The 26,757-nt window shown below is 47.5% G+C and overlaps 6 protein-coding genes across 6 annotated transcripts; 2 read left to right on the forward strand and 4 right to left on the reverse strand.

The window, feature by feature from the left end:
- Nucleotides 1–1,089: 1,089 nt before the first annotated feature.
- On the forward strand, nucleotides 1,090–3,725 carry HD556DRAFT_1312307 (uncharacterized protein; the record flags this gene model as incomplete). The annotated part of the gene is made up of 7 exons (XM_041300637.1): nucleotides 1,090–1,411; nucleotides 1,473–1,677; nucleotides 1,761–2,100; nucleotides 2,154–2,546; nucleotides 2,596–2,952; nucleotides 3,010–3,327; nucleotides 3,375–3,725. 7 exons carry the CDS (start codon nucleotides 1,090–1,092, stop codon nucleotides 3,723–3,725), a joined length of 2,286 nt encoding a protein of 761 aa, XP_041155312.1.
- A 1,706-nt stretch (nucleotides 3,726–5,431) lies between these two features.
- HD556DRAFT_1448195 (P-loop containing nucleoside triphosphate hydrolase protein) lies at nucleotides 5,432–7,953 on the reverse strand (the record flags this gene model as incomplete). Its single annotated transcript, XM_041307389.1, has 3 exons — nucleotides 5,432–5,803; nucleotides 5,854–7,813; nucleotides 7,862–7,953. 3 exons carry the CDS (start codon nucleotides 7,951–7,953, stop codon nucleotides 5,432–5,434), a joined length of 2,424 nt encoding a protein of 807 aa, XP_041155313.1.
- Nucleotides 7,954–8,116: 163 nt separating this feature from the next.
- HD556DRAFT_1245902 (cyclophilin-like domain-containing protein) lies at nucleotides 8,117–9,353 on the forward strand (the record flags this gene model as incomplete). Its single annotated transcript, XM_041298569.1, has 11 exons — nucleotides 8,117–8,261; nucleotides 8,323–8,345; nucleotides 8,399–8,517; nucleotides 8,571–8,590; nucleotides 8,649–8,674; nucleotides 8,725–8,759; nucleotides 8,810–8,879; nucleotides 8,979–9,020; nucleotides 9,073–9,121; nucleotides 9,175–9,239; nucleotides 9,291–9,353. The coding sequence occupies 11 exons, from the start codon at nucleotides 8,117–8,119 to the stop codon at nucleotides 9,351–9,353; spliced, it is 657 nt and encodes a 218-aa protein (XP_041155314.1).
- A 4,402-nt stretch (nucleotides 9,354–13,755) lies between these two features.
- Nucleotides 13,756–15,851, reverse strand: HD556DRAFT_1312310 (uncharacterized protein; the record flags this gene model as incomplete). The annotated part of the gene is made up of 14 exons (XM_041300638.1): nucleotides 13,756–13,886; nucleotides 14,002–14,047; nucleotides 14,101–14,271; nucleotides 14,321–14,571; nucleotides 14,624–14,644; nucleotides 14,700–14,772; nucleotides 14,805–14,831; nucleotides 14,915–15,035; nucleotides 15,084–15,108; nucleotides 15,158–15,416; nucleotides 15,465–15,546; nucleotides 15,588–15,641; nucleotides 15,701–15,798; nucleotides 15,849–15,851. 14 exons carry the CDS (start codon nucleotides 15,849–15,851, stop codon nucleotides 13,756–13,758), a joined length of 1,362 nt encoding a protein of 453 aa, XP_041155315.1.
- Nucleotides 15,852–17,864: 2,013 nt separating this feature from the next.
- On the reverse strand, nucleotides 17,865–19,083 carry HD556DRAFT_1276782 (kinase-like domain-containing protein; the record flags this gene model as incomplete). The annotated part of the gene is made up of 4 exons (XM_041299241.1): nucleotides 18,591–19,083; nucleotides 18,318–18,541; nucleotides 18,127–18,264; nucleotides 17,865–18,075 (listed from the first exon to the last, which is right to left on the reverse strand). The coding sequence occupies exons 1-4, from the start codon at nucleotides 18,945–18,947 to the stop codon at nucleotides 17,865–17,867; spliced, it is 930 nt and encodes a 309-aa protein (XP_041155316.1). The 5' UTR covers nucleotides 18,948–19,083.
- A 1,973-nt stretch (nucleotides 19,084–21,056) lies between these two features.
- On the reverse strand, nucleotides 21,057–23,346 carry HD556DRAFT_1312312 (uncharacterized protein; the record flags this gene model as incomplete). The annotated part of the gene is made up of 9 exons (XM_041300639.1): nucleotides 21,057–21,258; nucleotides 21,315–21,472; nucleotides 21,529–21,720; nucleotides 21,824–22,041; nucleotides 22,092–22,674; nucleotides 22,727–22,810; nucleotides 22,861–22,989; nucleotides 23,037–23,146; nucleotides 23,334–23,346. 9 exons carry the CDS (start codon nucleotides 23,344–23,346, stop codon nucleotides 21,057–21,059), a joined length of 1,689 nt encoding a protein of 562 aa, XP_041155317.1.
- Between the last annotated feature and the right edge of the window lie 3,411 nt (nucleotides 23,347–26,757).

The following is a 26,757-nucleotide window of genomic DNA, read 5'->3' on the forward strand; positions in this document are numbered from 1 at the left end:
GAACTGTCAATGACGTGGTACAGATCACGGTGATCTGCAAATGGCGGGTTGTCATTGTGCTTTGCGAGGGTAGATGCCCATAGATCTAGTAGCCGGTCAATTTGACCAGCTGGCATTTGATTGTGCTTGTAAAGGAACTCGGCCGTTTCAAATTCTGTGCGGTTTCGAAAAGGCGTCCAGTCATTGGTTGCGAGATTCTCAGGAGATGGAGGTGGAGCGCCAGGGGGGAGGAATACACCATTTACATCACATGGTCTACCTGTAATAGCGCTCATTAAAGATAGAGTATCAGGCAGTAAATTGACGTACCGTTGAGACCTGTGTGATAATTGCGATAAAGATGATCACCACGCCCAAAAAATTCTGTGTCGACGTCTGCATGGGGGGATTGTTGGCGCAGATGTTCGTCCATATCGCCCTGGTAACCATCCACATCGACATCACGCTCATTGTCTTCATTGTGAGATGGGTGTGGGCTTGGTGTTCGGGGAACAGGTTCCAGAGATTCTCGATGGTTGTCTTGAGGCGGTACTGGCATCACAGGATGTGCCGAAATTTGGTGTTTTGTTCGCCCAGCAGAGCTTTTGAACCATCTTGAACATGTTCCACATGGGAGTTGGAGTGCGCTATGGTCCCGTCGGCGTGGTTGGATGCGTGGAATATCAGCAGGCATCACAGAAAGTGAAGACACTTGAGATTGCGTCAATAAGAGTGCGTGGCTGAAATAAATCGATACCTGCATTTTTGTTGAGTTGATTTCCAAGTGACTGAGCTCAGGCCAGCCAAAGAATGTGTCTAGTTGATGTGACCGGCTGGAAGTGTAGACATTTGAAGTAAGTATGGCGCGAAAAGACAGAATAATGCAGGACTTACTTGATGGTTTGGACAACTTTACAGGTGCGCAGACCAGAGAGTCCTGCTAGTAGCGAATTGAATTAGCGATCGAACTTTGTTTGGTTAGTTCTTAAGTACGGAACTTACAAATTGGTTGTCAATTTTCAACTTCAACCATTCTACTGACCACTCATTACATTTCCCTGGCCGTCCCAAGCTTGCCATAGAGCCTGTCAAATCCGCTACTCGTCAGCAATGTCCGACACCGCTCAGAAGTCACGCACTCGCCCACAGAATGCAAACAAGCATCCAGGCTTGCCTGACCTGCCAGCAAAAGGACGTCAGCGACGGACTAAGGCCCAGATAGCAGAGGACAACCGGATTCTTAAGGAATCGCGCGAAGTTCAAGAGCAGGCCGCGCTTGAGGGGCTGCAACGGCTTGCAGCCATGCAGAAAGAAATGGAAAAGGCGGAGGAACTCACCGTCGTGAACAAGCCAAAGCCAGTGAAACCTCGTGCCCGCCCTGTCGTGAAGCGAACAGCGCCTGATAAGAAGCTCCTGACAACAGGAAACGCTGGTGAGTGCACAAGCATCAAATGAGGCTCACTTACATGGGGCTAACATTGTTGAGGACCTAGATGAAAGTGGTCAAGACAACAGCGGTCATGTTCAAGACGACAGCAGTCATGTTCAAGAGGAAATGAGTGAGAAGTCGAAGACTCAAAAGCGTGGCAAGATCTCACTAAAAGATGCAATCAACAATGCCCGAGATTTGATCGCAATGCCAGGAATCAGAAGCCAGGAACCACGTGTCGAAGACAAGAAAGGAAAGTTATCTGCGAAGTACGTCTTTTCGACTTGATCAAAACCATGTTGATGCTTACCGAATCAACACTATTCTTTGTTAACTTAACCTCAAAATTCAGGTCGACCAACTTAAAGTTTTCATTGGCAGGACGTGTCAATGGCTGGGTATCTGACGTTACACCAGATGAGAGGTCCAAAGCTTCAAGCGCTTCCAAGTCTTGCACCACTGCCTCCCCTTTCTCATTGGCGCATGGGCCACCCAGCACCCAGGTTACATCTGTATCAGGTGTAAATACCAAGTCCAGTCGCCAACCTAAAGTCTCTTCCAATCTTGCTACTACTAACAAACCTGTTCCTGAGGTTCTTGTTGGCGGCTTTGCCGATGACACTTTGGATGATTCCCAGGAACGCCTTGAAACAATCGCCTCGAAAACAAAGGAGAAGAAGTCTTTTATTAAGGTGCGTAGAGCATATGTAGTCTTACTGATTCTAATACAAAGTGAACTATATAGATCACTACCAACATGAGGACCGATGATGCGACAATGGGCTCGAAGGGCCAGTCTGATCTCAATGTGCCAATGGACGTGGAGGCCTCCATGCCATCAGACATAGAGGCAGACTTCGAGGATGATGGCCTAACAGACTTCGAGGACAATGATCCAATGGACGCAGAGGATGACGTGGAGAATGATGTGGAGGTTCTGGAGGACAACTTCAACCCGAACAAAGATGCGAAGATGTCTGAGGACAGTGACGGTGGCAGTGGTTTATCATTCCACCGTCCGAATAACAAGAAGCGCAAGGTCTTGTTTCACTTATTGTCCTCAGATGAGGAACTTGAGGCTCCGCTTACAGCTGGTGTTGGAGCGGTCGTGAAGAAGGCCATGCGGGTAACATCTTCAGTAAGTCTATTTCATTAACAGTTATTGCTACTTATATTTGTTTCAACAGACTTCAGTCGCTGTCTCTGAGGCAGCTGCTACAACAAAGCCACCTGCGAAGAAGGTGAAGACTGAAGAAGTTGCCGATGATGATATGAAACCCGTGCTCGTTCCATTGCCCGGTCACTGGATCGAGAAGCGATATAAGTCACGCTCAACCTACCGGAACAGTGATCTCCCTCCACAATGTCAGGATCAACGGTGGCCCAAACATTTTCTCTCGACCCTTTACCTGTGGGCCGGCAGCCAAAATGATCTCTGGCAGTTTGCAGATACCTCTCTTGTTGAAGCGCTTCAATGCATTTTTGATGTCATTTATCCAGATCTCCAGTACAAGGTGACCGCTCAGGGATCTGTCTTTGGTGTTGTGCGTCTAGCAATTTTTTTTGTAGCACTATTGCCAACTCATTGTGATCTCAATAAGGCTACTCAGCGTCTGGCAGAGTGGCGCAGCAACTTCGGTTCAACAGGACTTGCAATTATGATTGACTTCTTCGCTCGGAACGAAGACACACATCCAAAAGACCTTAGCGAAGCGCTTATGGAGGAGTTTGTGTTCCTCTTCGAGGACTTGGACTACTCAGACAAGATGAAAGCATTCCGGTCTCCTTTCATGATACAGTTATTTGCAACCGCTCATCTTCACAGTATTGTTGGACATGCTCATGTCACCGCCATCAAAACAGATGTATTGGCTGCTGGCAGTGGCATGGCTGGTGTTCTTGCTCTCTGCGCAACTTCAGTAAGTATTCTGACCATACAAGAATCATGACTTATCACATTTGACAGCTCGAACGTGCTGTCAAATGCCTCGGCGCTGGTGCCATTGATATTGATGTGGACATCCTCGATATGCGTCCTGCACAACTGAAGCGCAAGCTGCGCACACCGAAGACCCTCAACAAGTGGACCGGCAACTACAGCACCACCGAGCACGCATTTTCCATCAACAACTGGGGGTCAGTAACCGAAGCTTACTTGGCTAGCGTAAAGAAAAAGGGGGACATTTTTTTGAGGGACATGATTTCAACAGCGCAGAAGTTACTCAAGAAATCGGGCAGTGCTGGCCTCGAGAAGTACCTTCGCCTCAATGGCGATGACGAATCAGAGGACATCGACAGGCGTGCCATGCTTTGGTAACTAGTAATATTGGTTTTTTTTTTTTGCGTTATTCATGAGCTAACATCATTTGATAGACCTCGTTCCCGCCATGCTTGCTGTCCGCTTCCATCATTGCCATTGATTCAAGTTCATACTATCGCGTTTTGCTTATCCCACCACCACTCATAATGCCTTTTGTTGTCTTTAGTCTCGTTTCACGCTCTCTGCACCGCCACCCTTCTTTTCGCTAGCGTTTCGTACTCTTCTTTTCGCTAATGTTTCGTACTTTACTTTGTGTTCCCATTTTCATCACTTTTTTGCACTTTCCACCAGATGATGTGATACCGTTTGCTCTCTATTATTACCACTTTGTTTTGTCGGTTAATGCCTCATAAGTGACTTTCATGAGCTGCAAAGTAGAATTCAGAGGACGAGTGGCATTTTTCTCAATTTTCTCATCGTGTCTTTCGTGTCACCTTAATGGTTCCTCAAACCTGGTAAAACTCGGAAAAATAGAAATAAATTCAAAATCTTTAGCGAAAATAGACCCGAGGTTTTACTGATGAAACACAACATGGTGGTCCTGATTATGAAGAGATGTTCAATTAGCACAACAAGGCGATCCCGGGGGTCATTATATCCGTCATCGACGAACTTCATCATTGTAGATGCTACGATGAAACGTCTGCCAGTTCGGTTCGCCAGCCGCGTAAGATTATCCACAGTGGGCTGAGGGAAATTAGGATGGCGATTTCGCAACTCCGTGAAGGAATGCTGCAAGAATGTACAGGTGTCATTGTCCACGTCTTCGCCGTCTAATGACATGGTGCCAGCAACGCCCTCCCCAGAAGTGTTCTAGCGTGCGCATCTCTTCGTTTTGAATGGCTTTACGGATATGCTCCTCCAAGCGACTGGTGAGCAGAATGTGGAACATGGGAAGTTCAGGATTACGAAGAGCTTCCCCGAGGAGTGAGATCAGATCGGCGACCGTTTCAGGTTGGCATTCATCGAGGGCATCAACAACAAACACCGGAGGCGGACACTCGCGCAGCCTTAATTGCAGGTGCCAGAGAGGTCGACGAAATAAGTTAAGAACGCCATCATTTGGTCGCGAAGAGACTCGCTGGAGTCTCGCGGATAGCTTTGTTCACGTCGTTCTTGACTCCGCTGGGAGAATTGCTCGCAAGCTAAGGGTCGCAAATAAATGACCGGTGTGCTTGCGCGAGAAAAAGAATGTTCCCGCGAGCCTTGTTTCGATTTTCGTCTCCTCTGTCATTTTCAGACCTTTCATCCTCTCGGCCTACGCATACGCCGATACGCGTACCATCCGGCGTCGACCATATTGCATGATCACATCATGAACTTTTGCTGTATCATGGTAAGTTATGTAATTGCTCAATAACTCGAACACCCGCAACGTTGCTCTGAAGTGAGCAGATGGGCCTGAGTGCTGCTAGCGCTGAGCCCCAGTGAGTGGCCAACGACGGAAATATGCCAAAAATATTGTGACAATCCGATAATGTAAATGTGTGACATCATATTTGTCACCACCTATCATAAAAATGTTGTCTAAGTTCCTACAAGTATTGGATCTATAGTTGGACTCCAACCTCGAGTTTTCTGCTATCAAGCGGCAGTAGTTTGACGAGACTGTATCTTGGCCCATCTGCTTTCTGGATCAGATAAGATTTATCTATTTTGTAGTGTATAGCATCTATAACCTAAAAAAGAGTACTGCGTCGTGATCAATAGCCATGAACGAGCGAATTCAAGGCAGCGCCTGATGGAATCTGAAATTCATCGGTCCCACTGCTAATCATCTTGCCGCCCTTCCTCGATAGCCGCCCTTGCGCACGGACGACATCTTGCATCCGCTGCTCTGCGTCGCCGACATCATGCTTCGTAGGTTTAGTAGGACGCGAGCCACGACCTTTGGATGCACTAGATATTTTATTTTTTCCGTCAGTAATCGTCTTCGGCGCTTCACGCAGCGCAAATGCTTTTGCCAGGTGACCGATGTGAAGATGCCGAACGTGGAAGATATGCTTCTCGTTCGAGGGATGGGTCGCATATGCTCTCATATGCGAAGTAAATGCTCTCCGAGCAAGTTCAGCGTTCTACAAAAAGGTGTCAACGCATGCTCAACTTCACTCCAAATCGGAATTACCTCTTTGCGCCGCAAAATCCACCGCTCGAAAGAAAGTTGCACCTCTGTCGCGCGCGCCTCGTACTCGGAGCCTTTTCCACCAAAACCCTTCGCCAAAACGTTTTCGATGCTTGTTCCTTCGAGAGTGATGTTGACTTTGTCGCTGTCGGAGTTTTCTCCCGTTATATCGCCCTTCATCTTCCCTCCCACCCATTTAACCCATTCAGATTCGCTGGGTGCGACGATGCTCCAAGCTTCACCGCCCTTTCCTGCACGTGCTGTCCGTCCCACTCTGTGCACGTACTCGGTCGCACCGCCTTCAGTTGGCAGGTCGTATTGTATGACTGCGCGGACGAGGGGTAGGTCGAGACCACGGGATGCCACAGACGTGCAGAGGAGAATGGACGACGCGGGCGCAGGTTTTTTGGACTTTGAGGAAGGAATGGCTGAGAATCCGCGTAGAGAGGCGAGACGGATTGGTGTGGGAAGGGAACCGTGAAGTCGGAAGATTGAGGCACCTGGAAGGAGCGGAGACCGTGCAGCAATTTTATTTTCTTCCTCCACTTTCTCCTCCTCAACAGATTCATCCGCATTGCTATCTGCCCCGTCTTCGTCGGACTCTGCATGTCCAGCCTTCTCACCGTCCATCGACGAATCGCCTAGCAAGCGCCAGTGAAAGTCGACGGAGTCTGTGCAGCTGAGGAATACGATGATTTTCGAACCTTTTTGACCTTGTGTCTGAGCGAGCAATGAACGGAGAAGTGCGACCAGTGCGACAAGACGCATCTTGAGGGGAACGATGATGTATTTTTGAGAGAGTTGTGATGGGGGAGTGAATTTCTCGGTGCTGGTGGTAGCTGGCTCGTTGTCGTTTTTTGATGCAGGCGAATCCTCCGCGTTCTCTTTGTCGAGGCCCTTGATTATCAACGGTCGTCTTAGAGTGGTGCCTGCCAATTTCTGCACGTCTTCACGGATGGTAGCCGAACAGAGTATTGTCCGTCTCTCCCGGTCCCAGTCCCAACCCCCAACCTCAAATGTCTTACCGTCCTGAACAGCTTGGAACGCAAGCTTCCTCCTCCCATCCAGACCCTGCACGATCCCTTTGATGGTATCTTCAAACCCGAGCTCCATCAAGCGGTCCGCTTCATCGAGAACTAACCATCGGCACTTTCCAACGTTGAACGAAGACGTGTTTTGCAGGTGGTCTAGTAGGCGACCTGGAGTGGAGACAAGGATGGGCACACCTTTCCGTAGACGCGCCTTCTCGTGCGCACGGGTTGCGCCTCCACTTAGCAAACCAGAGACTAACCACCGGGTATAACGTGTAGAACTCTCCGTATTCTCCTGTTCGCCGTCTGGGCGTAGCCTAAGTGTCAATAACGCCTCCAAGACGTCGGAAATTTGTTTTGCAAGTTCACGAGTGGGTGCGATGATAATTGCGAGCGTCCCTATCGAGCGGTCGATGTAAGAGTGTGTACTTAGAGGGAGAAGATCCTGGATTATGGGTAGGAGGAATGCCATGGTCTTTCCGGAGCCAGTTTGCGATTGTATAAAAACATCGCGTGCACTCGTGTCCTCGGAAGAAGGTTTCGTGAATATAGGAAGGGCAGCACGTTGGATGGATGTCGGTTTCGTGATACTCATCTTGGATTGTAGGTGAGCGACGAGGAGAGGATGAAGACCCAGGTCCGCGAATGTGGCTGAGCCGGTCAGTGGTGCATTGCTCGGTTTGGAGGGCGCTTTTTGGACAGCGGAGGGTATGGGGGCCTCAACTTGAGGGTTATACGAGAATAGAGACGAGATTATCTGAGTCGGAGGCCTAGCTGGGAGTGCCGGACGGTCCATTGCAGGAGCTTTGGTAGCAGGCGGGGGGATGTCAGGTCGCATCCGCTTTGCGGGACGAGGATGGTCATCATCATCGCTGCCAGGATGATGATCAGGCTGGTCGGTCTTGCGTTTCTGGACTCGTTTAGCCTTCAACCTGGGCTATGATGATTAGCTGCATACATAAAATCAAATTTCAGCTCACCTGTCCGTCCAACGACCAGATTTTTTTGATGCTAGTTTTGTTGGTCCTACAGATGCATCCTCTGCGATGTTGAGGACAAGTTCATCGTCCATTTCCCCCTGCGGCGCTGATATCAATATTGTATAAATCTCAGTCTTGATCGTTAGAACGGCGGGTTACACAAAAATGGAATGTTGTTCCCACATCTGATAATCTTTCTCAAGTCAAATTAGTTTGAACACGTCTTCCTTCACACCTTTGCTACTTTGTTCCACAATGTTCGGTCGTGTTTCTCTTGCGCTCGTTTTAATTTCTATAGCCGCATTTTTCTGTGCGCAATCTGCGGATGCTGCCAAGGGCCCCAAAATCACCCATAAGGTCTACTTCGATATCAGGCATGGTGACAAGGACATAGGTCGAGGTTTGTGTTATGTTGAGACCGCCGTGTGACATACATCTGACGGGGCTCGAATGTTGAACAGTTGTCATTGGTCTTTACGGCGGAGTACGTCGCCCTCCCTATTCTGGCAGATATGTGGTTGACTCATCTCCTCGCAGACCGTTCCAAAGACAGTCGAGAACTTCCGCGCACTTGCAACTGGTGTCGGCAAGGATGGTCAGGAACTTGGCTACGGTTACAAGGGCTCTAAGTTCCACCGTGTTATCAAGAACTTTATGTGAGTTTCTTGTCCGTTGTTCTGTGGACATTCACCTGATATCCTCTTGTCAGGATACAAGGCGGTGACTTCAGTATGTGTACCATCATTATCTCATGTGTTCTGAAGCCAACTTAATGTAATCTCACTAGCTCGTGGCGATGGCACCGGTGGAAAGGTAATTTGGGACCCGTCTCAGCATGAACGTCGCTTATAGAGGTCCTACAGTCTATTTACGGCGACCGTTTCAAGGATGAGAACTTGTAAGGTTTCGTGATCATACTCATGTCTTCGACCCTGACGTCTGTTTCAGCAAGCTCAAGCACGCCGGACCCGGCACTCTTTCCATGGCTAATGCAGGCAAGGACACTAACGGTAGGCATGTTTTCTCCCATCGTTCATGTCATCTAACGTAGTGCTCTAGGATCTCAATTCGTAAGCTTGTGATTGCTCTCAACGAGCTTTACTGAGCGGTTTTCCAGTTCATTTGCACTGTAGTCACCAGCTGGTTGGACGGTAAACATGTGAGTTTGGCGTCAGTTTTATCGCCACATTGTTTGAGCTCTGTCAAAACAGGTGGTCTTCGGAAAAGTCTTGGAGGGAATGGACATTGTATACGCTATTGGTTTGCTTTATTTATTACCTTTACACTCACCAAAGTTCTCACTTCTACTCAAGAGGACGTTCCCAAGGGCAGCAATGATCGTCCATTGGAGGACGTCACCATCTACGACTCTGGAGAGGTTTGTTATTATACCTGTGTGATGTGCAGCGTATTCATCCCACGTTTTTAGCTGCCAGTTGAGCCAGTGGTGGATGAGACAGGAAATCAGGTACCCCTACGCGCTGAGCTATGATTCAGCTGTCTCTGTGTCAGTTGAGCTCTTGATGCGAATAAAATGTTGTTGCTTGCCAACAGGACATCGCCACTGTACCCGTGAATTCCGTAACTTCGTCAGCCGATGCTGAATTGCCCGCCTCTACATCCACCTCACCAGCATCTGACGAGAAGACAAGCCCTGTGGAGTCTACTCCCTCTCCAGTTGTGGATGCCACTCCTGAGGTTGTGGAGGATGTTTCTGGATCGTCGGAGCGTCTGAAATATGCTGCCATCTTATTTGTGGTGGTTGTGGTTGGAGTGGGGATGTTTGTTTTGTGCGGTAACAGACTCGGTCGTTTGAAAGGCTGTCTACAACGTGCAGATCGCGCGCATTACAAACGTGTCGGGGACGAGGATTTGGAGAAGTAAGTGCAGTTGATATTGACTTTTCGAGTTGGCGGAACATACCAGGTCATGAAACTTGTGCAATGTACCATAGATATATCTTGCTTGGCTAACATAACTAGTGCTGTCGTTCCTTCAAGTCCGTTGGAGGGGCTCTTTTTCCCCAGACAGCATAACTTAATGTTCGAACGTCCTTTCCTTCAAGTTTCTTCTTCCTATACCTGCCGGTGCGCCTAGGCTACTTCGTTAGCATAGCAAATACTATGTGCATTGGTTATTTTACATGGGTATGCTGTAGATTCTATATGCGTTTCCGTGTGTTCACTGACAAGTGTATTCGTGAAATCCAGCTCCTATTAATATAAAAATAGGCCTATTGTCCCAGTCAATCTAGCAAACATTTCACGAAACAATCAACAGTGAGGCCAAAACAATCACTCGTCCCTCGCCTCGTTATGAATTATAATCCGCACTATCGGTGGTGCAATGACACTGCTACGTTTGGCACAAAAAGCTGTGACAGCCGGCCACGGAGTAATAACCCGCCCGATACTTCCGGGACGAATGCGAGTCAAGTAAGAAGTGACGCCATCCGCCCCCGAGTTGTGAAATTCAAGACAGGTGATTCTGCGATCAAAGGATAGCCGCCCAGCTTTAACCTGGGGAGAATTTCCTAGGTAGCCAGCACATGTATCGTGATCGCCGAGTGAAGGTTCCGATGTCTGTCCGTTGACTCGGACTTGCCATGGCGTCAAAGTAGGAACACAAGCTGTGCATGTGTGGCCCACCCCTCGATGATACTTACAGGCCTTGGAAGTAGCATGGAAGAGCACACATACGCCGACGTCGCGAGCGTGATGAGTTAGTGCTTCCTACCAAAAATATAGCGGTGTAGTGTGATATTGCTGATTCGCTTGGCAGTCACTGGAGCATGTTATTAAATTTGAAAGTTCTAAAATCTTCCGAGCTAAATGCAAATAGATTGAACATATGTTCAACCGCCGATCTTTGGGTGTAGTTCGGACGTCGGCGAAGTGAGTCCGAGAGAGATGTTGAATGCCAGACATTGAAAATGACCGGGACTTTTGACGCGCCCATCTTGACTGCTACAGCCGCTATATGCAGACTTTGGCAATGAACGTTTGAAACACTCAAGCTCCGAATGACGCAGCACAAATTTGGAAATTGAGCCTGAGATCGCTCGGATCCTCACGTCTTTTCAAGTTACACAATATCGAGTGTTCAAGTTGATTCAAAAGCGCTTTATTGCCCATGAAGCAGGGCATACTAGTACTCCAGGAACAACAACTACATCCACCAAGTCAGCAACGAGCTACATATTGTGCCGTCAGCCACAACACCAATCAGCAAGCGGAAACACGACTCACTCTCCAGATGTGCTCATGAACAGACTGCCAGCTCGTCGGTGAGCAGCCTAGTAATTGCAAAACTTGCCATTACCTCGAGGCTATTAACATTGCAAGGTGCATGGGGTGAGCAATGGGGTTGAATCATGGATGCAAAGCAAACTACTCATACTCACCGACTTTAAATCACACTTAAAGTCACCGCAGCAATCACTGTCAATAGCGCAGGTCCCAAATTGGGGACTGCATGCAGTGACAGTCATACATGCTGCCAAAGCACTGGTAATGACGACGACGAAGGACAAATGCATGATTTATGCGAAGTTATAAAAGCTTTGCAAGAGGGACTCTGAATTACTGAGGTGGACAGTGCTTGCTTTTATATCCTGAAAATAGGGTTATGAGAAAAACTTGTAAGTTGATTTGGCAGATCAGTTGTGGCAGAACTTCACGGCAAAAGATTTAGAAGAACCTAACGGAGTCCCAGAATGAATCGATAAACAATCCAGAATTCAAACATATTGAACTTAACTTAGAAACACAACCCAAGCGACGGAATTGGCAAGGCTCTTTCGTGACCACTACGCCGGAAGGCCCAGAAAGGTCAGATTTCCAGATAGCCACTCGGAAGGTTGCTACAAAATCGAATGAGTAGCGACAGAATGAAGCTGAAGGAACATCATTCATTGTCTCCCATACATTCTCATTCTAGAGATCACGGCAGAAATGGCTTACAAGAATTTCATATGCACCGCTATCCGGGCATATGGGAGATCCCCGTTGTCACGGTATAAGCACGAGCCCAAGACCCTTGCCCCTTTTCGTGCGGTCTGAATTGTTGTAAAACACTTTTGCGAACGCTGAACAGATCAACCAATTAGTTTTATTGTATTAACAAAAAGCCACCTGTTCTGAGGCTTTCTAATACGAGCTCCGTGATTTGGACGTTGTTATCTTTTCGGCCTAGCTTTGCTGTCGTGAGCAGCTTCTTAGCGCACGGTCTCCAAATATATTAGCGTGCTAACCTGTGAATAACATCTGTATCCGAGTCTGACCACTCCTCATCATGTCTACAGTACTCGTCTTATGCGGGAGCTTTTATCTATAGCGGCCTTATGACGTTTGTCCAGGTGTTGTAGATGTTTGTGTTGGGTACGCGTTTGATCTTCAGTGTTCGAGATTATACCATAATGCTCTTTTACTCGCGCAGCAGCGTAGTTCGGAGTACAAGACAATCGCATCGGATCATAGTATCACCGCAGAAGTCAAGACCACGACTGCTGTTCATGACATGATGGGTATCAAGATGATAGACATATTATAGCTGCATTTTTGTGGAAGAACGGCCGGGGGCTGTGAATTAGTTTCATTAGGGACGCTCAAAGTTGGGGGCGCTCAGGTCGCCCACGCCTACCGCCTACGCCTATGACCCCTTTGGTCTACCTAAAACGTAGCATACACAGTATTATATAATACGGATATGTACAAAACGAGATGGTGTTGTAAGCCAAGGGGGGTCGTAGGCGTGGGCGACCTGAGCGCCCCCAACATCACGGAATCGGGCAGGAGATGTTTTAGATAGATATTTGTGGCAAAATCGTATCGAATATATGCAGATTATATCTAAAGACAGAGTCATACACAAGCATTAGCATAATGTCATCGAGGGACAACAAATTGCAAGAAAACTCTAATACTGTTGATGATATGTAAGTATCGCAACTATGATACAGGGTAGATAAATAATTGACAAAGGTTCTGCATCTCTCCGGCGTGGTGGTAACTCGTTGTCTTAGCTTGACCTTGCGATAGCTATTTAGAATGCCAACCAGTCGACAATCAAGAGTTACAATACCCTCACAATATTTACGTAGTAAGATCATTGCTCACAGTCGTGATGTGTCCAGGGAAATCCCTTGCCAAAATTCATAATATCCTTGCAATATTGATGTGGCATCGTCATTGCTCACAGTTGCGATGTGTCCAAGTCAATCCCTTGTCAAAATTCATAACATCTATGTGATATAGTAGTCTTGATGGGTTCAGGCCAATCCCTTACTAAAACTTATAGTATCCTCGTAATATTTACATGGTACCGTCGTTCCTCGCAGTTGTGATGTGTCCAGGTAAATCTCTTACCGAAAGTTATAACATGCATATAAATCAAGCACAAGGATAAGCTGGGTCATAAGTTTTTTCACTGTGTATGGATGAAAGATGTGATGGATGGACTTTTTTTCTGAATTCAATTTTATTGTCCTTTGGGGTCTGTGGCCCTAGTATGTCGAACGTAGCCCTATTAGAGTGCGGGGGGACTTACTCCCGGCTTTCTATCATAAGGTATGTGTACACTGAGTACACGAGGGGTATCGAGCTAGTCGGATGGTGAGATATGGGACTCGCTGCGGTTGAACTAACTGATGGGGTAGGAACTACTAGGTGCGTTGTCATCCTTCTTCGTTGGCTGATACTCAAACTCTCCCTCTACTTCTTTTCGCGACCTTATTTCCTCGAGTGCTGCTCGTCCTGCGTTGACACCTGCGTTGACGACACATTGTTGGAGGAAATGGATACCACGGATTTAGGGCCGCAGAGCATGTTCGCAGAGAGTTCACATTATCCAACTAAAATATGAGATAGGTGATATCCATATCAAAGAAAAAGGTCTCATTGTCGGATCAGCCCAGGACCGAGGCTGGCGATCATCAATGGAATAACTAGGCCCGCTCCCACTACGAAGGTCAGCCCGCATCCGAGCCTTGCAGACAAGGGAAGTCCAAAGTCAGCTGTAAAGATACCTGCAAGAAAACCAAGCATAGCGAATGCCAAACTGTAATATCTGTGAGCACTAGTGGCGATAGCGATTGAGGCAACAGTCTGGTTACCTCATCAGATATAAAAAGCTGGGTATACTTGTGAGGATCACAAGACTTGACAGCTTTCCTTGCAGGTAATACGCCTAATGAATTAATAATGTCAGACTCGGGTTCAAGAAAGAGAATACAATCGAACCGCGAAGTCGAGGGATCTCAATCGTTGGCCAAAGTGTTGTGCCATGGTACATCCGATAATGCAATACACGCTCAGAATAAAGGAAATCGAGCACAGCGTCTTTGTTGTGAGTTGTGAGCCTAAGCCTGGGATAGCAAGGATACTGGCATCTACTGCCATGATGACGCTCGCCTGTCAGAAGAGGTAAGCATTCACATCTGGGCCATGATGCGGGACTTACCACAGTAGTCTGAGATTTAGCCTGCACGCTGAAATCGTCAATAAATCCCCTCATGTCCACCCCATTTATGAGACCATCAACATAGATGCTCCTAAGGCGTTTGAGCACCATTATCGGAATGTAAAGCATAGTGACCGCAAGGCCAGTCATAAGGGGAGAGTCCTCCAGATCTCTGCGTCTCTTGCTCACTGAGTGAGATCGGATTAAGCGAGCCTCGGGTCGACCATAGTGGTTGAGGTATTCGTGATGACCTGTTGTGACTCCTCAATGTACGATGTCTAGTATGAGAAAATGATAACGCACGAAGAATATGCAATAACTTGCCTGTAAGTGACGAGAGATCAGTTTTCAATCATCTATTTTTCGAAGGCCCACGTACCGCAGATTGCAACACATGGCTCCCCCACCATCCCATTAGGTTCTGCGAGTGTCTCTGTCCTTTGGCCATCAATCTAAACGCGCATGTCGAGATAAGGGTACGTACCGGCAATGGCCAGCTCTGCAGCCATCTCTTTCATTTGATCCAGAGTCCAGAATATGGTAGCAGCAGTAGATTGTTCCATGGTCAGTGCTTCTGTTAGTTACTTAGGTTACTCTGGTGGGCGCTGCAAAGCCAAAGAACTCGCCTATACGGTACCAGTTCAACTTCACCCGCAAGTTTCTTACTTCTGAGACACACATTTTCATCCCGCGTGGAAAATATTCAACGTGTTTCCTAGTTCGCAGTGAGAAGCATTTCAGTTAGTTCGTTCCAATTACTCACCAGTATTGAGCTTCAAGTTCGAGTCCTACGGAATGAAGTTCAAAAACTAAAGCAGGAAAAAAAAAAGAACGTACTTTTGTGGTTCCAGTGCCATGCTGCTGTGCATTCTTGGAATAGAATGTAACCGTCCATCGGTTCAACCCAGGTGATAATTTTGCTCTCCGGGGCCACATAATAATATGGGTACACCTCCTCCCCTCTCGCTAATATCGGATCAACAACTAATAGCCATTGTTTTCCATCTATCTTTGATCTTGATGCGTCGATCCAGGACTCAAGCCTTCGAAGCTGTTCCTCTGAACAGGTGCCTATATTCATCTCGGTGTATGTTCGCTAGATCAAGTGAGCATGTAACACATCAGAATTTCAGACAACGCTCACCGTTTTCTTGTTGTAGTAGTATGTTGCTCCCGACGGGTGAATATACTCTTTCCACTCCCCTTTCTCTCCGCGCCTGTTGATGCTGCCGTTAGATAGATACTGTTAAAAACTATGGCGACAAACCTGGCAGGATCGATTTGCATCGCCTGCACGTTATAATCGTGATGTGGAGGTATCCTATATGAATCAGGTCAGTGATACTCGATGTTCGCACTAGTTCGATGTTAACATCTCACGGTAGCAGCATTTCGGTGTACCGCCGAAGTTGCATTGGCCAGATGGGAACACTGCGCCTGAGCAGCTCCATTCGTTGGTCGATCCCTTGACTTGGAGTCTGGCATGATGACCTGAGTATGTAGTTTCAAATGGAATAAATAGGCGTACCATCGTGTTCGTGTTGGACTTTCCAAACGTCGTTCACACGATGGAGTATGTAACACGTCGGTATTTATATACTCAAATACATTAAGGACACGATGCTGTGACCCTGAGACCAGGGATATAATTAGCGAATGCTTCCCATGATTGGGAGCAGGAGAGAAGTATTTCCGTGTTATCACTACTATTGGAGCGGTTTACGAGATCCCCGCGACGATGAGTCCTGTTCCCTGCGTCTGACTTCCGCCGGGTAGGGATAGGGGACGAATGATGCTCGTCAGAACCGTTGCAGGGAGCTACTGCGCCAGACGCATGGGAAATCATGCTTGGATACAAAATGAAATTCGCCATCGTCTGTGGCGCGTGACTCGGAGAAGGTAGGAGGGTGAAACCCCTTCCGTCGAGTCTCGAACTTTGCCAAAGCGAACCTGAACACACTTGGGACCAGAGTTAAATACAGGTTGGCTGAGATGAATATATTTGTCACACCAATTTGCTTTCACATCCTACATCACTTCGTAGTACTGCCTGGTAAGACATACCCGGGGTTGCAGTCACTTTATACTGATCTGGTGTCTGCTTGAGATATATTATGAGGCGCACTGTCGTCCGCTAGCCTCTGGTTCGCCTTACGGGGAACCCATGGAGAGGCTGCTGAATTGTCGGACCACGAGGCCACTGAAACGACAAATTAGCATAAGACAACCACCTGATTTGGACCAAGCTAGTATACCTCAACAACATTCCCGACTGGATACAAAGTTGGGTCATGGTCAAACTCGACGATGATACACTTGATGAGAACTGATAACTCCGAAGAATGAATCCTGCCTCGCGCACATTGATTGAAAGGCTTCAAAACGTCAAAGCAATGCATTGATCCTCGCTGAAGCGGACGTACCTTAGGCCGCGTGGCGTGCGACTCAAATTGCAGATGATCTTGTGGTCATCCAGGCCTTGTTTGAGGCTGATACTGAGGTATTCCGAAAGCCAGAAGCTGCCATCCTATTGAGCCGTTGTCCACTACGCTGGGGATTCTTGTGGGTGGCTGCATCATCAGAGTCGGAAGGATCTTCAGATGAAGAGTCCGCTGTGAATTCTTGTTGTTCATCAGAAGACTCGTCAGATTGTTCTTCGTCGGTGAAGAGACTACTCCCTTCCTTCTTCAGGTGGTCCTCCACATCCTGCTGCTCTTGGAATGTCTCGGCCTCCGGGCGACGAATTGAAATCCTTCATCCTTGAGTTTCCAACCCGAGACCCTCGTAGATGTGAGCTTGAGAATCATCGCCTTCGACTACATTCCGTTCGGCATCTTCTTCAAGAACCTCATCTGGCTCCGGTTCTTTCATTTTCCCCTTCACCGAAACTACTCTCTGGCGCTTCGATGCCGGTGCAGGTTGTGGAGGCAGGTCAACTGACTGCGATCTTGCCCGAGTGTGGCGATATGGTGCGTCAGAAGCGGCCACAGCAGGTTGATTACCACGAGATTTGCTCGACGTCCATATACGTTTAACCTGTGACTGACTTCCGGTGCCAGTACCAGAGGTGCGCACTTCGGCAGCGGGCTTTGTTCTCGCTGGGCTCGCCCACGACGTGAAGGTGGCCTTCGCGCAGCCCGCAGGGGCTGTGCAATTGAAATAGCCTGTGAGCTCATCGACGCCACCTGAACAACCACAGCAGTAGCTCGAGCACTTGGAGCCTGTCTGGATCATACGTCGGTGGATGAATTGACTAGGGTTTGCTGCGTAGCCAATGGTTCATCGGATTGAGCTGCTGAAACGTCATGCTCAGGTGATCGCGGCACTGGAAGCACATTGAGTCTGCCCAGAATAAATACCGCAAAGTAACTAGTTAAACAGTTGTGATACATTGTACAAAAAAAAACTTACTGGGGCATTTGATCATTGTCGAAACTAATCGCACCATCGAGCGCCCCCCACGCTTCCGGTGATCTTCTATCGTTCTCATTCGAAATTTGGCCAGGACTACCATGACCACTACTTCAATAATGTCTTCTGTTCATTAACTTGAATTTGTCGTTAGTGAATCGACAGGTGCCAGAGCTAAATCGAATCTCACCAATGAGTTGTCAGGCTTGATGTCTGCATGCATAATGTTGACTTTCTTGAGAAGACTTAACGCAAGGAAAAGTTGGTGTGCATAAGCTCTGACGGCCTTGATGTTCAGACCGACATCCTTTCCAAAGCGCTTCACAACATCTCGAAGGTTCATGCTAAAGGAACTTTTGTCAAACACCCAAGACTGAAATCAAAGAACCTCCAACCTCATGGACTCAAACACAATACAAAGGTGTCCGCGGTGTTCAAAAGTTCTCTCTAGCCGGACGATGTGCTTCTTGTCTTCTGGGTCAGCCTGTTTTAACTTGTTCAATATCTGCACTTCCTTTAGATCAGCACGATGCCTGGTTGTTGCTTTAGCATACTCAGAACTATCATATAGCAAAAATGTACGAACATAGATTCCTGACTCCTGATGATTTTGATAGCCACCTCTTTGCCGGTTTCTGCATCTTGAAGAACGCGTGCCCGGACAACATTGGCAAACATTCCCTTTCCAAGAGAAGAGAAGACCTGGTACCGACCACCATCAAGTTGCTCACCAAGGATAACTTGGTAATAATCCTCATGATCTGAGGCGGAGTCTAACGTCGTTGTGATAAGGGCGGGTGCTGCATTTTTCTGCATACAAGGTCAGACATCGTTGACGGACAAAATAGTGAGGGCATACAACAACTTTCTTGACTTTCTTTCGCTTCTTCTCGGTTATAGCTGCTGCGAACATGTCATCGACATTGTCCTCTTCTTCATCTTCCTCCTCTTCCTCAATAGTTTCTACATCCATGGGTTCGTCTTTGAGGACTCGCCTTTGTTCATCCTCTCGGCGATCTAGACTGGGGTCATAGTCGGCAGCAGATATCTGATCTGGTGCACCATCTTGCATCTTCGCACGAACATCTTCATCGTCCTCGTCATTAGCAAGTTCAAAGATACTATCATCTGGTTGTGGAGATGCAGAATCTCGTTTGCCTGCATGATACAATATATTAATCCACGCGAGATATTTTTTGGAGAGAACCTTACTCATTGAATCATGCCTCACTTTAGAGGTGTCGGCTACTGAACTTGCGGAAGTATCGACAGCACTGTGGGGCTGAAGTGTATCGGACACAGGTGCAACAGGTTGCGGTTGGACCGCACTACTAGGCCTAGGGCTGGGGCTGACGCTCTTATTGGCACTAGCTAACCCGGAGTCCTTGGCTAAAAGGGCTTGACGCCTGGCGCGGCGAGCGGCTCGAGCGGCTGCCTCTGCAGCAGCTGTATCGATCTCGAGATCAAGTTCTGGATCAGGTTGCGGAGAAGCAATAGGTTGTACCGGCTTCTGAATATGAGTGACCTCTGAGGGAGTTTGTGTGGATGGTGTCAGAGATGCTGCACAGGCGCTACGCGTAGGAGAAATTCTTGACAGAAAAAAGTGATGTGAAAGGGTGTTCATACACTTGAATGCGTTGATACTTACTCGCCTTCTTCTTTGTCTGAGTAGTCCTTAGCTTGATAAGAATGTCCATTGGTTAGTGCAGGTGAACGGCGATTCCGAGGTGGAGTTCGCGATATTCATCTTTTTGATTGTCTTCTCTACGGCGATGTTCTCTGTCGTTATCACGGTCTCTTTCACGGTCGTCGCACCTGTCTTTGTCTCTGTCCCAGTCTCGAGAATGGTCGCTAGACCTCCTCGAGTCTTCTCTGGACCGTCTAGGCTCCCGCTTATCGACACTGTCTCGTCTGCTACTGCTAGATTTGCTACACTTATCTGTGGGAGACTTTAGGTGTACCAAAGGTAAGGCCTAGTAAGGCCTCAAGGAGTCAGCGCTTCAGCCTGGAGGCAACTGTACAGTGGTGACGGTGGCTGGAGGGAAGGAGTGACGTGATTACATAAGTTATCTCGCGCCGTTATTTGATTATCGTTTAATTTAAAATTCACAAGATCCCAAGATAGGTACACCCCTGAGACCTGAGGCTCGATCAATCATCGGGTATTTTGATATAGTATACTGAGGTCAACTACCAAGCAGGTATCGTACAGCTAGTATGTAGAGTAAATCGCTGTATACAGTGAATGGGGGAGAATGTAGCTCTACTGTGTTATGATTATAATGTACAATGGAAGTTGACGGCACGCGTCAGTGTGTTCTGCTAGTAATGTACAGTGATGATAATGCAGAGTGTGTCGACTCATTTATACCTAGAAGTATGCTTGTCGAAGTAATGTTCGAATGAAACCAGAGCACTTACGCGAAGCGTTGATGTCATCTTGTTAACGGCGCGGAGGACTGTATTTTTGATCATCGTCGCGAGACGGCGGGTTGGCGGATCAGGCCTAGGCACCGCTACGACCGATTGTTCGGGTCGCTGGATAGCCAGGGTAAGTCCTCGGCAGCGACACGCCTGACGGGCTTACCGAATCTAACCACGCCTCAACTTGATTCTGTTAATTGGTGACACCGGTGACTACTTACTTCAATACCGCTGATCATGACAACTTACCAGAACTTTTCTCCCCTTCGTGGGAACTGGTCCGATTGTAGTCGATTGTATTACCCGAGTCATCTAACGAAGTCTATTGTTGGTGAGCGAATGACGCGCGGAGAATTGAACTTGCCGTAATATCGCCAAAAGTAGTAGTGATGCGATTGTGCCGGCAGTAATGGGTAATTGACATTGGCATATCACAACAAACAGGAACAAACAATCTGCGGACTTTCAAAATTATGTTCTCAGTCGTTCCACGATTTCTACGTTGAAGCTGTCGTTCGCAGGTTGAGGTCATTTGACCTTGAGCTGGAGCTTATGCTCCAAAAACTTGTGTTCAACTTTGCGCGGTGAAGGTCTTTTGGCCTTTGAGCTCAGGTTATCCTCGCTCCCGCCCATATTAACTCAAAGGGTTGAGGCCATCTGGCCTCGCAGGAGCTGCTGCTCCCCAATCCCTCTTTCCGCCAATAGAATTCCATGAGTTAAGGCCATTTGGCTCTGCAGGAGCTTATGCCCCTAAAACTCATTTCTGACTTGTCGCAGTAGTAACCATTCTTGATGCTCGCAAGTGCACATCATAATTCATACTTATTCCTATGGTTAATGAAGTTATCCTATACGTCGCCACTCCTCAAGATAGGAATCATGTCTTTCATCAAGATCTACCTCAGAAGCATGAAGCATCGACTTCTTGCATGGCTCTTTGCGAGTGTAGGGAGCTGAAAACCGCATTGGGAAGGCCAGGGTGAGTGGAGTCCATCGTATGCATCACGATGGGTAAAATGTCGCTCATATTTCTTAGCCGGTTGTCGTTCACAGACATTTTCGGCTCCAATACTTTGGGGTTGATAGGCAGGACATTCGCCACTCTGAACATAGATAAGCATGAATCATGATACACTTCGATCATACACAAAACACTGACGTGATGAAAGGCAGCTTCCTCATTATTTCATGGAATTGAGGGAACTGGTATTCGTTGGCATATAGTTTTCCCAATGACGCCAAAATGATCCGATACATGGCAGACAGTTTGCAGCCTGGAGTTTTATCTGGGAGCCAGATATGAAACGTGTGGTATATCTGGAACGACGACAATTTTGTTATTTATACATCAGCGACGATGAAGCCGAACCCACCACAGTGAGCAAAGTCGCAACTAGACCCGGACCCAATAGGTCATCCCGACCTTGGACTTCTTCGGGGAACAGGTCTGCAAGTCTCCCTTGGCGGTTGCCCTCAGCCAAGCCGCTGATATGTTGGAACGTGGATACCCAGAGTAGTTCGCTAAACATTTGTAGCCTTACGATTTCTAAAATACCTTGCTGCACCTTAATATCAAATATCGATAAGCCATGAAGTGAACTTGTGGGATTTACAATTTCGTACCTCGTCTCAATCATCTGAGGATAAAAGCTGGAAGAAATATGCAACCTTGGCATCTTGATCATCTTTCCCGGTGCCTGAAAATCCTGTGTTAGAGAGAATGCACCCTCGAATGATCTTGCGCATTTCTGTATTCCGGGACTCGATGTACTTGGCGAACTGCTTGCAATACTTAGAAGCGAGTGAAGGTGAGGCACGAGACCATACCATCAAGCGAAGGACATCCCATCCAATGGCTTGAACACCAGTCTTAGTTTCTACCATCACTGATTGAGCTGTTAGACAGTGATTCATAGCAACTAAGGAAGGCGCTCACGTGGTTGCTCATGAAGTTCTTGCAATGACGTATGGTTCATTTCTATTGCCATCACAAAAAAGTTGGAGAGTAGGCGTCTGTCGTTTGCTAAGGCCGATGGTAGTTTTTCAAGAAAATCGAATGGATTTTGTAACCCAACCCAGTAGCTGCCAATGTATATATTCTTCGTGACGAATAACAGCCGTTTCCAGGGCGATCCGTTCAATGCACGGGTGATAGCCTTGCGGTACAAGTTATCGATCAGAGTACCTTCACTTCGCCAGACAAGGTCCTGATGAAACACAATTGTTGGATTGACGACAGGGGGAAATGTATTGATTGGGCCGAAGTCTTCAATATGAGTTGTTTCAAATTGCATCAGTGAGTTATCGGTGTAGCAGGAGTAATCGTAATCGATGTCACCAACAAGACTTGGCGTAATAGACGGTATCAACGACACCATCTCTTGATCTGTCATAGGAGGGGCAAAGACCTGCAACGCATGCGAGATAGGTGCTACCTCGATTGTGGCAAGCGGGGCTGGGGGAGGAAAACCATACGGAAATGGAGCCTCGTGGAATTGGATGTGGGTCAACGCGTCAAGCTGAGCATGAGGTAAAATCAGCACATGGTGCAGCACTAAAAGCGACACTTACGAGCCACACCTGACTGGGGCACCCTGATGCGTCTGGCCGACAGAACCCGGTTACGACCACTCGAAGAAAATCACCGTCACCGAGCTGCGCTCATCATCTCAGAGATGAAATCTTTGATATCATAAATTTCTTACCTGTCTTTCATACACAGTATGGAAACCTGTTTCCCCTGAACCCTGAGGGATAGCGAGGATTCCAACTATAGGTAAGTCTACATTGCTGAACCCCGAGGAGATGGCCGGTACCATCTCACACTCTGAGGCCTGTAAACCAACATGATGAGACGAAACAAGTGAGTATGATTACTCACGTAGAGGGGAGAAATATGGCAGTGGTTGTGAGCTAAGTACCCAACGAGTACATAGCGTCCATTAAACCCGTCCAGGGGGTGCTGAAACCACAAGTTAGGTTGACACATTACTTCATAGATGATAGCACACATTTTCAGTCTAGAGGAAAAGCGTCAGCGATGATAAACACAACAGAGTCATGACATATAGGGAGTTGGATGACTTGTAAAGCTTGTTTCTTCTGAGGAAAGTACAGCCAAAGGGGGACTGTTTACTATGATTGAGTTATGGCTGAGGTGGGATTGGTGTTGACTTACCTTGCATGGCCATCGAAGGGGACAGGAAAGAGTTGCAATGAATGGCAAACGATGCCCTGGGCATAAATACGAAGTCGATAGGCTAGACATGCTAACCGATTAACCATAATTCAGCGGTGGCCAGCCAGAATAACACGCCAGAAACGAATGAATAGATAGAGTGAACTGCCGGCCTGAATAAATTATTCGTTAAATCGTCCGACAGATTGCCCAACAGATCGTCCACCAGATGCATTCGGCAGGAAAGACTGAATTGTTGCGCCGGGAATGACTATATTATCCGTTGAGAATGAGTACAACGCCAACAGTAATTAGTAAATTGAGGTAATTCGCCTGCCATGAACCGGCCATAAATTGACGATAATTGTCATAGATCGATGATGCGCCGTGTATCGTCAGATGGGGTATACGCTGTATGTAACACTAATTTTCGTAATCGAGCGCGTGGTCAGTAGCGAACATTTCGTCTAGTGCCTCGATGAGTGATTCCATACTTCCATTTCGTTCCTGCTCAAACACATCCAACTCCTCAATGCCAATGTGATCCTCTTCATCTTCATCGTCGTCGCAAGGAGCTTGCCAGCAAGTGATGAGACTTTCTTCCGTGTCCGAAAGTTCTGCCTGTGTTGTCGTTTGAGGGATAAAGTGAGGCGCCCGTTGCGCCAAACCAGGGGGTTCTATGATCTGTGCCTCATGAGAGTACACGTGTCCCACTCCAAGTCCGTAATGAAATCGCATGACAGTGTCTCGGTCGACAAAGCTAATCCAATTGTAGTTGTATGATCAGCGTTGAACCAAAATGGAAGAGATGCTCACCTGTTTACGTAGTACTCGCGCCAATCATGTTTATCACCCGCGAGGGCGGACATTCCACATTCGCTAGGATTGCGCTGGCCCAGAGAGAAAGCCGGTATCATGTGGCAGGCCCGAAGAACAACCTCTGGGTCGACAAAGCCAAATGCATTAGAATCTGTAATAGGCATGAAGCGAACACGACCCAAGGTGCATGTCTCCCAAGCGTAACTTTGCACGGATTTGTACCATCGAACAAATAGAAATTCCAATCGCCGAGATTCGTACACATTCCCTGCTCGAACAACGTTGACGTGATGTATGCCGAGTACCTTGGCGTAACGGTAGTTAGCATCATGGTCATCATCATTGGAATCACCAGGATGCTTAAGCAGCATAATATTGCAATGAGGCGTCCTTGGATTGATGGCATCCTGGGCCCTACGAACATCATACGTCGTATAATTGAATCTTGCGATCATGTGATGATATATTCGGTTGCGTTTGAAGAGAATTGAGTTACGTTCTTGGTCGAGACGAGCTGATGACTCCCCAGGCTCCAGACGGTCCAGAATGTGGTTTTTCAACCGAGGCAGAAAGTCCTACTCAACATCTCAGAAGAACGATAATAAAATCAAGAGTTGATTACCTTTATTGCGGGATCTTTCGCATGGGTGCGAAGGTAGTAGCCAAAGTCGTCGTAAATCTTCTCACTTTGGCCGATGTGATAGTGTAGTTTGGGATCGCTTGCTGTTTCGTTGATATCTTCATGAGGGGCTTGTTGTTGTTGTTGCTGCTGCCATTGTTTGACGCGGCGTAAACGCGCTTGACGACGCTCGATCTGAGTGAGCTGACGGACAAAAGCCTTTCGATCAGTACGACGATATCGGCTTTTCGGTGTTCGATGCTCTAGTTCTCCCTGATAGAAATCGAGTCAAAAAACTATGAACGACAGGCTACGACTTACTGGTTCGGTGCTATAAGAATCTGTCGTCCCAAATTGACGGATTGAGGCCACGTAATCCCCAAGCGAATGAAATTTATAAGTTTGAAAATTGAATGACTTTCTCCTCCGCGACTGCTTTGGTATAGGTAGATCCTGAGGCTGCTTTGAACTCGCGTTTTCTTGACCATTGGCTTGTGCACCTGCCTTAGGCTTTCGAGCTGCAGTCCCTTGCGAGCCCCTTCAGTGACAAATTCCGTATTATACGGGCCACCCGACCTACATAATATCCCGTATGAGACGGGCCAGCGGATTATGGGCCCATGTTGTGTATATTCTCGATGATGACAGATGGGCCGGGACACATATTATTTCCGATGGAGACGGGTGGGCCCATGTATGCCAATGATATATATATCCTTGATGTTGACGGATGGGCCGGGGGAATATGATCATTCATGGAGATGGGTGGGCCCATCAGGGTAATATGTAGAGTAGGATATTATAGACAGCTGGGCTGAAGAGAGATGTAAGGCAAATATTGTTATATAGACGGGCGGGCCGATGGGGGTGTATTACATATATGGGTGGGCCGAGGTAGGGGAATATTACATAGATGGGTGGGCTGACGCGGGGTGTATTACATATACAGGTGGGCCGACATAAAAAGTATTACATATACGGGTGGGCCGACGAAAGGGATATCAAATAGACGGGTGGGCCGAGGGTGTGATAAAATATTTATTACATAGACAGGTGGGCCGAGGTGGGGTATAATTATATAGACGGGTGGGCCAACATAGGATGTATTACATAGACGGGTGGGCCGACGTGGGGGATAATACATAGATGGGTGGGCTGATGTGGGGGAATTGTACATAGATGGGTACATATATGGGTGAGCCTAGATATGTATAAATGTCAAATTTTCAGTGCAAAACCCCAAACCGAGATTTACCAACCCCCGAACCCCGAAATTGTGGACTGCCGGGTCTCGGGTTTCGGGGTTCGGGGGTCCCGGAACTTGGAACTCAGTATGTGAGACAACAAAAATATATTTCAAACACGGGTAAGTCAATGTGTTTGTCAATCAACTTGATTGTAAATTATATTTTATTGATCTCCCCAAATTTCCCAAGTTCTGAGTTCCGAGCTCCGGGACCCCCGAACCCCGAAACCTGGCAGTCCACAATTTCGGGGTTCGGGAGTTGGTAAAATGTGTATGGATAGATGAAAGGTTGATTTAAACATTTTTGAAAGATGTCCCATATGAAATATTAAGTCCCGAGTTTTGAACTCCGGGTTTCGGGACTCCGGGTTTCGGGACTTCGGGCTTCGGGACTCGGCACTCCAGAAACCCGGAAATCGAAACTTGGGACTTGACATTTCATATGGGATATCTTTCAAAAATGTTTAAATTAACCTTTCATCTATCCATACACATTTTACCAACTCCCGAACCCCGAAATTGTGGACTGCCGGGTGTCGGGTTTCGGGGTTCAGGGGTCCCGGAGCTCGGAACTTGGGAAATTTGGGGAGATCAATAAAATATAATTTACAATCAAGTTGATTGACAAACACATTGACTTACCCGTGTTTGAAATATATTTTTGTTGTCTCACATACCGAGTTCCGAGTTCCGGGACCCCCGAACCCCGAACCCCGGGACCCGGCAGTCCACAATTTCAG

The sequence above is a fragment of the Suillus plorans genome, assembly GCF_016647745.1.
Source record: "Suillus plorans strain S12 chromosome Unknown HD556scaffold_72, whole genome shotgun sequence".
Taxonomy (NCBI): domain Eukaryota; kingdom Fungi; phylum Basidiomycota; class Agaricomycetes; order Boletales; family Suillaceae; genus Suillus; species Suillus plorans.